General features: G+C 42.8%; 1 protein-coding gene across 2 annotated transcripts in view; it reads right to left on the bottom strand.

The window, feature by feature from the left end:
• The window catches only part of Cep135 (centrosomal protein 135), a 53695-nt gene extending 42531 nt beyond the window's left edge, over positions 1 to 11164 (bottom strand). Inside the window, exons 1-6 of one of the 2 annotated variants that reach the window (XM_005080764.4) lie at positions 10943 to 11164; positions 7856 to 8013; positions 6241 to 6431; positions 5482 to 5649; positions 4397 to 4538; positions 2190 to 2274 (exon numbers count right to left, since the gene is read on the bottom strand). In XM_005080764.4, the coding sequence (XP_005080821.2) occupies positions 2190 to 2274; positions 4397 to 4538; positions 5482 to 5649; positions 6241 to 6431; positions 7856 to 7968 (699 nt within the window). In that variant the 5' untranslated portion in view covers positions 7969 to 8013; positions 10943 to 11164. Of the gene's footprint in view, positions 1 to 2189; positions 2275 to 4396; positions 4539 to 5481; positions 5650 to 6240; positions 6432 to 7855; positions 8014 to 10942 lie in introns of those variants that run through there. The other variant, XM_021233392.2, reaches the window with a different exon arrangement.
• Between the last annotated feature and the right edge of the window lie 3402 nt (positions 11165 to 14566).

Below are 14566 nucleotides of genomic sequence, written 5' to 3'. Positions count from 1 at the left end.
GCCAATACCTAAGCAGCAGGTATAGGCAGGACTTCCGGGCAGAGAGAACTCTGGGAAAAAGAAAGGCGGAGTTGCCAGCCAGATGAGGAGGAAGCAAGATGGGCAGTACAGAGATGAGGTAATGGATTACATACCAGAACATAGATTTAAAACTATGGGTTAATTCAAGTTATAAGAACTGGTTAGGAACAAGCCTAAGCTCAGGCCAAGCATTCATAATTAGTAAGTCTGTGTGTCATTATTTGTGAGCTGGCAGTCCCAGTGAGAAAGTATTGCTACACAGCCTCTGCCCATTAAGTCTGAGGAGACCCTGAGAACAAGCACTACTACTTAAAGGCAAAAGCAGGACACTGAAACAAGGAGACACCCTGAGAAAGTGGGGTAGTGGAGAGGTTGGGAATAGCAAAGTTTGGGGTGCTGTTATTGCTCTCAGTTGAGGGCTTTGAGCATGCTGGGTTAAGTGCCCACCGCTGAGCTGACCCCTGGCCCTCACAACCTGAATACATTGAGAAAAACAAATGCAGTAAAAGAAGACTCAATAGCAGCAAGGCACAACTAAGATGGATGGACAGTCAACTCGTACTTTAACCAGAGAGGTCAAGCAATGTCCTCCAAACTCTTCAGCCACCTCAGAGAAATGGCAAGATTTGGGCAGTTTCTGTTCATAAAGTACTCAGGAAAATGTGGTTACAAACTGAAAAGTAACAATAACATTCAATGTGTGCTCTCCCCCCGCCCCTTTTTTGCTATGCTAAGAACTGAATCCAGATCCTAATGGTAGGCAAGTTCTTTACCTCTGAGCCACACCCCAGGGTAAAATGTGATACTTTTAGTGCAGTGGTTCTCAACATTCCTAATGCTGTTACCCTTACAATCCCTCATGTCGTGGTGACCCCAACCATAAAATTATTTTCATTGTTACTTTATAACTGTAATTTTGCTACTGTTATGAATCATAATGTAAATATCTGGTATATGATCCTTATTAGAGTGTCACTTGACCCCAAAGGGGTCATGACCCACACACAGAGAACCAACGCTTAGTGTCTTCCTAAAAGAGTTTTTTGCTTGTTTGTCTGTTTGATTTGGTTTGACAATGTTAGAATGTCCTTTAACTTGTTTCTATCTAATCCAAATAATTTTCAAAGTACTTTACAGACTAAGAGTTATACCAACACATTGGCACATGTAGAGTTAGATGTACAGATGATGAAAAAAAAACTACAACCACATATATGAGAAAAAATGTTACCCAGTTTAAACTTCAGTGAGCACAGTAGGAAATAAAGCATGTGCTTAGCCAAGAGACCAACACAGAGAGCACGAGCATGAAGCTCACTGTGGTTAAGATTTAACTGCATCTGCCTAACCCTTGCTCCTTAGGAAACTGTCACGCTGCAGTAATGCTTCCAGAGGGTCCACACTGAGACACAGTAACCCAGAAGAGCAACTGTCAAAGGTTTACAGTCAGTAAAAAAAGAAATAATATGAGCCAGGTGGGGTGGCGCACGCCTTTAATCCCAGCACTCAGGAGGCAGAGGCAGGTGAATCTACGTGAGTTTGAGGACAGCCTGGTCTACAAAGCTACACAGAGAAACCCTGTCTCAAAAAAACAATACAATTATTTTCTTTTGTGTTTTACAAAAAATATTTATTTATATTGTGTGTGTGTGTGTACATGACTCATAAATGGAGGTTAGAGAACAACTTTTGGGAGTCGGGTCTCTCCCTCCATTGTGTCGGTCCTGGAGATCAAACTCAGGTAGTAAGGCCTGGTAGCAAGCACCTCTACCCACTGAGCCATCCGGTCAGCTCTCTTAACAAACATAATTATAAAACATATAAATATAATTATAAAAGTACATTGTCATTCTTAAATAAAGTTATTCTTGAGATGAACATAGTAACACAATTTTTATTTGGGGCAATTTTTTTTATTTGAGGAAATAGATACTTCAAATAAAAGAAAATCAAAACTAAAATTACAGGTCACCTCAGTGAATAATGAAGGGAATGGACCAGGTACCACTATCTAGAGCTACTCCACCTATTAACTTGACTAACAAGCATTTAGAGGGAAAAAAGGCTGCATTTAAAACTGGTGATCTGAAATATCAAATATAAGACAATTCTAGTCATGATCAAATCATACATAACTCAACCCAGACACACAAATAAGCAAGTCCTACCTGCTTGCTGTAACCTCTCACTCCATTTTCCATCAGTGCTAACTTCTCTTGCAGCTCGTGGACTTCCTCCTGAAGTTCCTGAATCCTGAAACACGCATAGCCAATGTCAGCATATGGAGCAGGCTTTGGTTAAGAGAGACAAAACAATACAATGGAGCATGAAAGTGACTGTTGTTGCATAAAATCCCACTTCCAGTTCTAGGGGAGGACAAAGGCCCCAGAGCCTCAGCTTAAATACAGTTCACCTTGGAGAGCTAACTTTATAGAAACAGAAATCAAAGCCATTTGAGAGGCAAGGGATTTTAAACTCAGACACATCATGCAATAAATCACCTCACTGTTCCATTGGATATTTAGAGAAACTCTGAGGTACAGCTACTAAGTTTTAGGCTCAGGAAACTCAAGGTCTAGTTCAAAATTCACAACATCACTAAATGAAACAAGGGACAAGTGTGTGTTTTCTGACCCTAACCAACCCTATGCTGCTTACTGAACTACTTTACACTTCTGGAGAGAAGAAATCTGGAAAAAGGGCAATTTTCCAAGTGACCTCAGCAAAGCCTGCTGTTCAAAAGCTCTAATAGAATCAAGACTCTGTCCAAGACATCTGAACTCCACATGGCTTCCATTGTTTTGGTATGGCATAACCCACGTCTGACAGGGAAAGCCTGAAGCGAGTCTACTTTGAGGAGAAATGTTCCGTGAGCTGCAATAAGTAGGTTGCAGAGAGCTCATCCCAACACTTAATAAAGCCAAAGTCTCTCCTGATCTAGGCTAGAGATAAGATAATACATGCAAACACTCTAAGGCCATTGCAGGGACCCTTTGCAAACAGTGTATGTGCACACCAAAGCAGACAGACAAAAGATATTGATGGCACTTATACAGTGTAAACAACTCTTTAAGTAACACTACCTGGCAGCCTAGCCATGACTTTAGCAGATGAACAGACCACCAAAGGTCAAGGTAGCCATATGAACACAGGCACATAATATTAGGAGAGAATAAGGGACTGAAGTGGTCTTCAGAAGATCTCAACTAAAGCTCTTTTAGATATTATGAGTGGCTGAAAAACCTCCTCTGTGTTCTCTACATGAACCACAAAGCCTCACCTGCACTGTCTCCCCATGTACCCCAAAGTCTGAGGGCATCCCCCAAAATCACTAGAATGTCGCTGGAACTTGCTCTCTTGCCCTTAAAGCCTTATAGCTTTCTCAGTGACATGTGAACTGAAAGCATTTGCAAACAGCAGCATGACCTTACTCTGACATCTCAGGACATGTGTTCAAGGCCTTGCCCTGGAGGCCTAATAAACAGTTACTTAAATGGCATTTATATCTGACTCTGATTTATATAAGAAAATATAAATACAGGGCAAATGAATGCATGAGAGAAGAATTTCAGATAAAATTAGCTATCTATTCATGTCCAGCTGGCATATTGCTGTAAGTCTGAAGTACTAGAGATTCCAGTAAAAGATAACCTACTTAGATGAACCTGAATGTCAAAGCGACTCCACTGAAATGGGTTCCTAACAGCACTAAGTTATTTTACAACGAGTATGGGCAGAAACCTCAGATACATGACTTATTTGAAAACAAAGTTTTTAAACAAAAAGTGTCCATATCATTCTGAAAACACCTACTGAGTGAGTACCTATGTGACATTTTGTGCTGGACATAGGGACACAATTAATAAGCCCAAACCTTCCCACTAAACACCTTACAATGCAGCTTGTGATCAAACGAGCCAACAGATGTAGTGGGGCATTTGTACACTGTGTGAGGATGTACTGCTGTGATTGGTTTAATATAGAGCCGAGTGGCCAATAGCTAGGCAGGAGGTATAGGTGGGACTTCTGGGCAAAGAGAGAGGTAGGAGATGAACGAGGTGCATTAGAGAAGCCAGGAAACATGGAGAGGAAACAGAAGGCACAAGATGGAAAAGAGGCAACACCACGAAATAGAATGCAGATTAATATAAATGGGTTAATTTAAGTTATAAGAGCTAGTTAGGAGCAAACCTAAGCCATAGGTGAGTTTTCATAATTAGTAAGAAGTTTCTGCGTCATTACTTGGAAGCTGGCTGGCAAGACAGAAAAAGATTCATTAAAGATGAAGATGACGATGGTGACTGAACTCAGGTCCTTGAGGACACTGTGCATACCTCCACCACTCCCCGCTCAGCAAAGCAAGTATGTAACACACCTGTTATCAGCCACTTGCAGGAGGTCTGCAATGTATGGGTCCTCTGGCTGCGGAACTGGGTACGAACTGACCTCAGAGGGTGGAGCTGGTTCATCGATTTGCATCCGCTGGCGTCTAAATGCAATGCTTCTTTTCTTGCCACCTACAAATACAGAAACAGATGTTCGTATGTCTTAAAACCAAGGAGAGCCAGAACACTCTTCTAAGTACTGAACAGCACACATCAACCTTCTCTTATAAAGAGGACTCATCTGTAAATATTCATCTGGATCTCTGACTGAGCAATGTTTCTCAAACATTCAAGAAGGCTATAAGACAAGTTTCCTATGCCTGCAGGCTTGGCATATGCACACAGGTTTAAACTGTCCCTCGGCTACATCAGATTCCAGCAGGATTAAAATCTGAGCGTGCCATGCGGTGGTCTGTGGCATGAGCTAAAATATCACCATCACACAACTGTCAAATGAGGAGCACTGGCAGCAAGAACTAAAATACACATGCTTATTAGACAATGTCAAAAGAGCCGGTAATTGGAAGCTGGGGGACAGCTCATTCAAGCATGAGGACCTGAATTTGATCCCCAGAAACCATGAAAAAAAAGTCAGTTGTAATCCTGTAATCCTAGCACTGGGGAGGTGGAGACAGGAAGATCCCTGGGGCTTCCTGGCCAGCCTGTCTAGCCTAATAGGCAAGCCCAAGGTTCAGTAAGAAACCTTGTCTCAAAACAATCTGGTGGAAAGCAATAGAGAAAGAAGCCAGAAGTTGACTTCTGGCCTACATATGCACACGCACACATTACTGCAGAAACATACAAAGAGTAGATAACTGAAAACTCCAGAGAGTACAACTAAAATATAATAGATCTGAATTAGTACTGAACACCTCCGTAATTATCTTTGTAGGTAGCATGAATGTTCTTAAATGGACAGGTTGATCTTGGAGTTCTATAAAATTCTTAGTCTGTTTGCTTTTTCAGCAGTTGGCAAGATTAGAGCTGTACTTTGTAAACGAATAGATTCTCAAGACAAAGAAGTCTGTCTTCACGAGCACGCTAGCCAACTTGTTTTGAGAAGGAGAAGACTCACCGGGAGTTTGTACTACAGCGTGCAAATTCTTTTCTTGAAGTTGCTGGATTTTTTCATTCTTAGCTTTGCTCTCTTTCTCCAGGAGTTTGAGTTTATGAACATACTGGTTATTCAGAAATTTCAGATCAGCTGTCTCATGGGAGCACCTTTTCAGTGAAGTTTTCAACTCTTAAAGTGAGAAAGATGAAAACACAACTCTAAAGATCAAGACATCCACACCAAGCGGAGGGGCACCACCTGGGCCTCACAGGTGGATGGAAACGAATGCACTTCCCACCTCTAATGAATCTGCACATACCCACTAAAGGCAACTATGTTTTGTTATTACTGTGTATGACTAATGTATACCATGGCTTTGATCCAGCAAGCCTTGAGTTAAGGAATTATTTAATATGAAATTTATAGTAAGATACCAAATAAGTATCCTTTACCTTTGAAATCTACTTCCTGGCTCAACATTGCCTAGTAAGTGCTACACAGCTTTCACCTACTCATTATTTTTCTTTTCAGGAACAGGAATAAGTGTTTCAGGTAAATGCCTTCCATTCTGCCATTTAGTATTCTTCATACCAATTTCAAACCAAAAACATCATCTGCATAGTGAGGACTACCATGGCTATGGAGTGCACACTTATTTCCACTCTCAAGCATTCTTCAAAACAGCTCCCTGTATTTAAAACAAGATTTTAGCTTTTTCCACTTATAAAACAAAGAGGACAAGGATCATGTATTTAAAAAACTCATCAAAGTCTCATGTACCTTTAATATGCTGGTCTGAGTGTTCTCTCAGCTTCATCAACTCCAGATACAACTCATTGTTCTCCCTGCTCAGCCTTGTATTCTCAAGTTTATAAGGTTCCAACACAAAATCGAAATTGGCACTTTCCTTCTCTGCCTTCGCCGAGGACAACCTGCTCTGCCGCAGGCTTTCTGTTGTATGAACCAAATCACTAGAGTTAAAGGACAGAAAATGCAAACGCAAGAAAACATTCTTATTAGTCTCCTACTAACGTAAAATGCTTTTCTAAAAAGGCTTACATGTAATGCTAATGTTAAATAACATCATCTGCAAGAAGAAATGAATAATTAGGTTCTTTCAAGGTATCAAAAGGTCCTCAGAAGTTTCTCAAGACAAGCTAAGTTATAAAAATACAAACATGTCATATCATTGTTTGCTTGGTTTTTTTTCTCCCAGTTTAAAAAGTACTTTTATTGATAATTTGACTGTTAGTTTAAAAATCCCATTGTTTAGCAATATCCAATTTGGACTCCCAACAAAATGAGTTACCACACCAAATCACTGTTTAATCTCCCCTCCTGCTCATTGTTTAGGTCTGAGGACCCTGAAAAACTGGCTTTTTACTAGCTCCAGGAAGACAGCAAACCAGAATCACTCCCATACCTCTAAGAACACTCACTCACTAAATGTTTAGTGAGGAGAAAACACACACACAATGCACTTATTAATTAAGAACTTATATTCTACAGACAATCATCAAAAACACATAGTGCATGATGAACCAAACATTTCCGTGCTTACTGCATGAGCAATCTACAGTGACTGTTAGTGTTCATATCAGTCTTATGAAGTTTGCAATGAAAGGAGGACAAGCCAAGACAGTAATGATGACAGAGAGCGAGAGAGCAAGATGGAGAGGTACAGGGGCAAGAAGGGACAGGGAGGGGACAGAGAGCAGTGCGCAAAGACAGCAAGGGTGGGGGTGAGAGACAAAGCGTCAGGAAATGAAGGGACTGCGCCATGAGAGGTCTGGGGCTCATATCCAAGGTCACAAGTTATCTTCATCCATTCTGTTTTCTTCCAGCTTTACTTGTAGTCCTACTAATCAACCTTAAATACTTCAATCTCAAACCTCCCCACTAATGCTCTTCTGGAGAAGGAGGGCTGATTACAGCCTCTCAGTTAAATAGCATGTGCCAGTAATAACAAACCTTTGAGAGCCTCGCTAGAACGGCAGAAATTAAAGACCAGCTAGGCGGACAGAGCTTAGGGGAGAGTGGATGGTAGAGCGCCTGCCCAGCGCATTCAAGGCTATGGTCCATCCTTGCCAGGGCAAAGGATAAAGGCAATGACAGACAGAAGGGAAAAGCACCTCTGCTCTCCATCAGAAACCTCAGAGTGTAATTCCATTTGGGGAAACTCTCAGAAATGGTGACTCGGAACAGCACTGTGGGTATGGCAATCCCTAGAGTCCTGCACCATGAATGCCCTGTGTTGGGGGCAAGGCTTTGAACAGACAAACCTTAGGGGACTTCCCCAAAGTTCACTTGCTGCTTTCCTGAAGCAGGAAGGTCACCACAAACTCAGGACATAGATTAACGATTACAGACTTTATAACTGTATTGTTATCTTTACCTGAAAAGTTTTTCTACCAAAGGCAGACTCTCCACCGTCAGCGTCTGGCGGTAACCCAACTGGTCTAACCTTTTCCTAATGTTAATATACTTCCTCTCTGCAGCTGTAGTCATCTTGTCTTCCAAAACCAGTTTTATTCACACTCCAAAATTAAAGCCCTGAAAGAGAGGACTGAAACATTGCTGTTAAAGTTTCACAGTAAGAAATTCCTTTAATATGAAAGAATGACTTTGTTTAGTCATTATTCTATAATATTAATATTGATTTAAATCCAATACATATGATCTCTATGTTACTACATTAAATTTGCATTTCTTAACAAACCCAAATGCAAAAGTTAAAACAATGAAAACTCTAGAAGAAAACAAAGATTTCCCAGAGGCAGACAGAGGAGCCTTGAAGGAAACTCCACTTTCTTACATATGGATGGCATGCAGGCATCTTGCTCATGCTAGGCAAATGCCCTATGCTGGGCTGTGCCCAAACCCCCAGGAATTGTTAACAGCAATAAGCATAAAACAAAAATATGATAAGTGAAAAACAGTAACTCATCAAAACACTCCCTTAAGGAAAATAAAAGGTCACAGCTGGGATGTGGCTTAATGGTAGTTCTTGCCTAGTATTGTGAAGCCCTGGGTTTGATCTCTGGTAACACCAAGGAAGAGGAAAGGGGAAAGAAAACATGAAAATCAAAGCTTGCTGAAAAATAGTCATAAGAGCTAAGAAAGTATTCACAAGCAGGACAGAAAACAAACTCTTGGAGCTTAATAATAATAAAACAATACAATAAGAAAATCAGGGGTAGGCCCGACATGAAGGCACATACTTGTACTCCCAGCATTTAGGAGGCAGACATGGGGAGACTGGCCTCAATTTAAGAGCAGCCTGGTATACATAGTAAGTCCTAGGCCAGCCAGGGATACATAGCAAGACCTGATCTCAAATTACCTCCCAAATTGTGCTAAAACTGAACTTTAGTTATAAAAAAACTTGAAAAGATATCTTGCAAAAGATATCTCGAGAAATACATGAAAAGATGCTTAAACATTGGTTTCAAGAAAACACAAATTATAACCACAATGAAGTGTAACTTTGCCTATGTCAGAATGAGGGAAAGGACTGACAATACCTAATGTCAGCAAAGGCTCCCCGCAAATGAAATCCACATAAGGCTGAGAGAGTATAAAACCACACTGGAACAAGTCTGGCAGTTTCTTACAGCACTAACACACTCCTAAGCCTGTAAAGCTGTAATTCTATTCCTGCATATTTACAAAAAAAGTGAACATAAATGTCAACGGGGAGACTACAACAGTGTTTACAGCAGTAAACTCACAACTGTACCAAACTGGAAAAGACATGAAGTTATGGTACTTTATACCAGACAGTATGACTCAGCTAGGAGGCAAGAAGCTGTCACTACAGACTAACAATAGGGATGACTCTCAAAATACTATTCAGGCAGAAGAAGCCACACACATATACTAAGTGACTTCATTCATGAAAAGCTCAGAAACAGGTAAAAATTTAACCGTGGGGCTAGCAACAGTTTCACAGGGAGGAGAGCGACTGGAAAGGATAGCTTTCTTCTCGGAGTGATAAAAGCATTGACTAGGGTAAGTCACCCAGGCGCAGACATTAATGGAAAACTTTCAAATGTGCATTCACACTCAAGGTCTGTGCATTTCACCACACACATTTCACTCTGATCTTTGTACTTTTTAAGTTTGAAACCGACTCTCATTATGAGAAGTCCTGACTGGCCTGGAACTCACTTTGTAGATCAGGTGGTCTCAACCTTTTCCTGTGTCCCTACCTTTGGAGTGCTCGGATTACATACACCACCATGCCCATGTTTACCATTTTTTGAAGTAACTCACACATACAAGCACCTCTGTATACATTTTTATACTTGTCTAGCTTGTTTGTTTGCAGTGCTGGGGAATCAAACCCAGAGTAAGCACTCTGCTACTAGGCTACACCAGCTACTCTACTTGTCTTTGCTTTTCAAGACAGGGTTACACCGTCTTTTAAAAGAACTACGACGATTTTCTCCACCAATCTACCCTAAAATTGAGGAATGAAAAGATAATGTCTTTAGAAACACGCTCCTTTCTAACCTTTGCCAAATAAACGTAGCTATAGAACTCATATTTCTAAAACAAATAAGTATGTTCTTTGTTAACGTTAAATTTAAATGAATACAAGCAAAACCTGATGCTCCTAACTTCCGGTATGGGATAAAGGACCAATGGCATCCTTCCTATTTAAGCACGAAGTGAAGAAAGGCTGTCCTAAGAAAGTAACTTCCCAGTCCACACGGATATTTCTAAAGTAGGGCCTCTTCTAGAGTACACCCGTTTACATATCTAGCCTTTATGAGAGGCTCCCCCTGGGAACTTTCTAGTTCCTTCCACAAGGGGGCTGATGGATGCTGTGGTCACAAGAAAAGCACCTGACAAGCTAGACTTACAAGGCAAACGTCAAGAAACATTTCCCCTCTGACAGCTGCCAACTCCGGGTACCCCAAACCATCCCTCTCGATCCTTCAAGAGGAAGAAGACAGAATGAGAATACGAAGTAAAGCCCCTCCCAGGAAAAACAGAAATATATACGTGTTAGGTTTCCCCTATATTCCGGATGACAACTTTTTAGCGTCAAAACAACATAAAAGGTCAGGTTCAGCGTTTAGAACTAGCTGTCTACTAAACCCCGGGCCGTGGGTGTCTTACTGAGGTCACCTCTTACTTTCTACAGAAACATCCACCGTGTGGATGCAGAAGGGTTTAAAAACCAAACCCCGCAGCGCGGACACCACACGGCGGGTGGGCCGGGGCGGCGTCGCCGTCCTTCCGGGACTCAGCCGGGAAGGTGGAGCCACCATCCTCCCGGACAGGGCATTTTCATGTCAACCCAGCGAGCCGCTCGGCCAAGCTGCCGCACGGTCGGACGGTGGGTCGATCCCCGCGCCGCCCTCCCCCACTTCCTCCCGGCAGCGCCCGGGCCTGCCTCGGGGGACCGCCCCGGAGGCCCCGCGACCCCGCTCGCACCCCCCGTTCCCCGCGGCCTGCCCCGGGCGAGCCTCACCGCCGTTCCCGCCGCCGCTCCCCCGCGCCGCGCATCGCCCTGGGGACCCGGCGTCCTCGCTGGCCCGTCCCGCTGCGCCCAATGGCTCCCGCACGAGCGCAGTTTGAAAATGGCGCGGAGCGACGGTCGCGGCCCACAAGGAGGAAGCGCCGCGGTTGCCCCGGTAACCGGAGCGGCCCACAGGGGCGGCGCGCGCCGGCCGGTGATGGCGGCTCCCGGCCTTGGTGCCCGGAAACGTAACGGCCCGGTCGAGGCGGGGCCACGGCGCCCCCTGGCGGAAACCCCGAACCTCGGCGGTGCCCGAGGACTTGTCAGCTGGCCGCTGGCTGCAACCATCTGCTGTGTCCCGCAATACCTGCCTCCCAGCCTGGGTCCCTCCTGTCTCAGTTTCACGGGAGAACTCTTGCTGACCACCCAATATTCCTCCTGGACATTACTGTCCTTGCAGCTTCTTCTGGCCACTAGCCGATACGGTCCTTGTCCACAACCATGTAAACCCCCAAAGTAGAATCCGACCATCAAAACATACTTAATGTGCCCACCTGCTGCCTCCAGTTGAGTCCAGGATTATTTTATGCAGCTATATTTCCCTAGCTTCTACCTCTGTATTTGTAAATGGTAAGTTGAAATAGTTTATAATAGCCTACTCACAAATGGAAAGACCACGGTCAAATCCCCAAAGTCCATCACTCCTCTAAAAACTTTTTAGATAGTTAAGAGCTGCTTGCTTGTATGTTTGTTTGTTTTTCTACTTATAGTCCGCACCAAGCCCGCTGTCCTCTGAACGTGTACTTTGCCATCGCAGAGCATGTAAATATGTGGCGGGAAGTGGATCGCTTTGTACACATCCATTCATTCATTGCTTTCACATCTCCATTTTGTGTGCTTTGTCCGTTTTTAAATGGAATTCCTGAGGAACTAATTAATTGAATTCTAATTTCTAAGACCATCTTACAAATATTCAAGTTAGCATATTTTTACTTTTTTATAAAAAGAAAAGAACAAATACCCTTTTTTTGGAAAAACAGCCATAAATATCAGAAAATGACTATACAATATCTATCAAGAATTGTTGACTTCCCTTACCCCAAACACACACCAATTGCAGAATGTAAGAACAAAACTGAATGAAGAAATCCAAAAGGGTAAATGGGATTGAAAGGCACAGTTAAGCTTTGTTGCAAGTGACTTTGATAACCCAGAGTGAGGTTCACTGCAGATCTCCAAGGTCTGAGGTCAGGGATCCTGGCTCACAAAAAGTGAAGGAAGAGGAAGCAAAGCAAAATGCTGTTGCTTCCCACACAAATCCTAGAGCTTTACGCAAACTGCATGCCCGTGGAGGGCGCAGAAAAAGAAATCCCCTCACAACAGAAAGAGAACCTGCTGTCTGGGGCTTGTAACATCACCTCGAACAGGAGTCTGGATATACTCCAATGAGATTGACCTGGAGTGGGGAGGGGGTCGTGATTGCTGGAGGCAGAAAGCGAAATGTAAGGGTGAAAGCTGTTTCACTGAAACCAGGTGCTGTACTTAGAGCTGGTCTGGATGTTGTGGTAATTCCAATGAGGACAGCCCCCATAGGCTCATATATTTGAATAATGTGGTCCCTAGCTGGTGAAACTGTTTGGGAAAGATAGAAGGCGTGGTCTTGTTGGAGGAGCTTTGTCACTGGGGGTGTGGTGGCTAAGGTTACATTGATGGCTAACTGTGTTTAAAGGTTTAATTTTTCTGTACTTAAGAGAACAATAAAGCAAAATTGGACTTCCAAATGTTATGTGCTGTTAATGGTTAATTTTTGTAATTGCCTAATTGCTATTTCTGCTTCATAAACAAAAGCTTGATTGCAGGAAATCAAGACTAACCCTAGTTTCTGGGTCCAGATCCCCTTCCCACTTGGGAATTGTATCTTTAAGTGTTTTACAGGTGTGTGTGTGTGTGTGTGTAAAGGAATCCATTCCTACAACCCTGGATGACATCATCACTGCCCCCAACTGTGAGCCACCAGGAGAGGTACAGAAAAGATTGTTCCTTGCAGTCCTAAGAAGGAAGCAACACTTCAGTGTAGCAAGCTTTCTTGTTAGACTATCTTTGGACCACCAGCTCCCAAATAATGACATGGAGACTTCTTATGAAAGCTTGGTCTTTAGTTTAGGCTTGTCCCCATCTAGCTCTTTTTTTTTTTTTTTTTTTTTTTTTTTTTTGGTTTTCACGAGACAGGGTTTCTCTGTATTGTTTTGGAGGCTATCAGTCCAGCCCGGCCTCGAACTCACAGAGATCCACCTGCCTCTGCCTCCTGAGTGCTGGGATTAAAGGCGTGCTCCACCACCACCCGGCCCCCATCTAGCTCTTATAACTTAAATTAACCTGCTTCTATTAATCTACATTCTGATGTGCGACTTGGTCTGGTCTCATCGGCTTCTAGATTCGTCTCCTCTCTCCCCCCAGAAATCTTGCCTATCCTTCCCTACTTAACTATTCATCATTCTGATCTTTATTAAACCAATCAGAATGTGTCTTGGCAGAGACACATCTTTACAGTGTACAAAATTATTATCCCATAACACGTCGGGCTCCTTGGCCTCAGAGTTTGAACTTCCAGACTGTGAGAAGATACCTTTCTGTTGGTTAAGCCAGGCAATTTGTGCTATTTTTTAATGCAGTCCTTCCAAATGTGTTCAAGTATTGATTGATAGCACAGGATGAGTGACACAGGAATTCAGAAACGAACATCTAGGACTAAAGTAACTTTTCAAGGTTCCACAGTAGATGGGTTTTGCATTTGAACCCAGAGACAATGAGAACTTGGAGATCTTAATGATTTTTGGGGGAAGGGGAAGATGGTTTGATTGGGAAAATATAAAGAAGAAACATTTCTGTCAGCAATAAATGGCAGTCTGGTGGCACTTGGGCAAGGTGAGGGACATTCATTGCAATTGCTAAAGGATTCACCAAATGTGAGATTTCAGAGTTTGACTTTTATTCACTATACCACTGGGCACCATGAAACCTTTAAATTGGATAATCACTTAATGAAATTAATTGGGGAAAATGATCTGGGTTGTGGAAAGATGAATGCTGGATGAATGCTGAATATTGAACGTCATGCACAAAATGATGTTGCCTAGGACAGGAGTTAAATAATCCTCAATGTGATAAAATGTCTGAGGGACAAAGATTACAAAAAAGAATGGAAAGCATGTAGTGAGGTGTTAGCCTCTCTGAGTGAAGGCATGGAAGGAATCTAGACCAATGTCAAGATTCAGAAACGGAAGTCCCAAAATAGAATAACCACAAAGTCACATTAGCATATGTTGGGGCAGGAATGGGGTGGGAACAAAGGTACTGATGTAAAGTGGTTTTGCAGAGATGTCTGGGAGGCAGCTGGGCATATACAAATGATGTGGCTTTGGATGATGTTGTGGCTAGCATAGTCACCTTAGACTGTGAGTTCCTTATGAGCTGAAGAGACTAATATGCCTTTCTCTGTAGGCATAACCAAGCGAAGCACAACAGAAGATGGGTAATGTGAATTGAATTGAATGATCCAGGTCTTTTATCTGATATTCCGTCTAGCATCCCAGTTGCTTCCCTTTAGCAACTGGCCCAGAAATCAGGTGCGGTTGT

This window comes from Mesocricetus auratus, unplaced genomic scaffold (genome assembly GCF_017639785.1).
Source record: "Mesocricetus auratus isolate SY011 unplaced genomic scaffold, BCM_Maur_2.0 Super-Scaffold_100006, whole genome shotgun sequence".
NCBI classification, from domain to species: domain Eukaryota; kingdom Metazoa; phylum Chordata; class Mammalia; order Rodentia; family Cricetidae; genus Mesocricetus; species Mesocricetus auratus.
The sequence above is the reverse complement of the archived record's forward strand: the minus strand, read 5'-3'. Positions and strand labels throughout refer to the sequence as shown.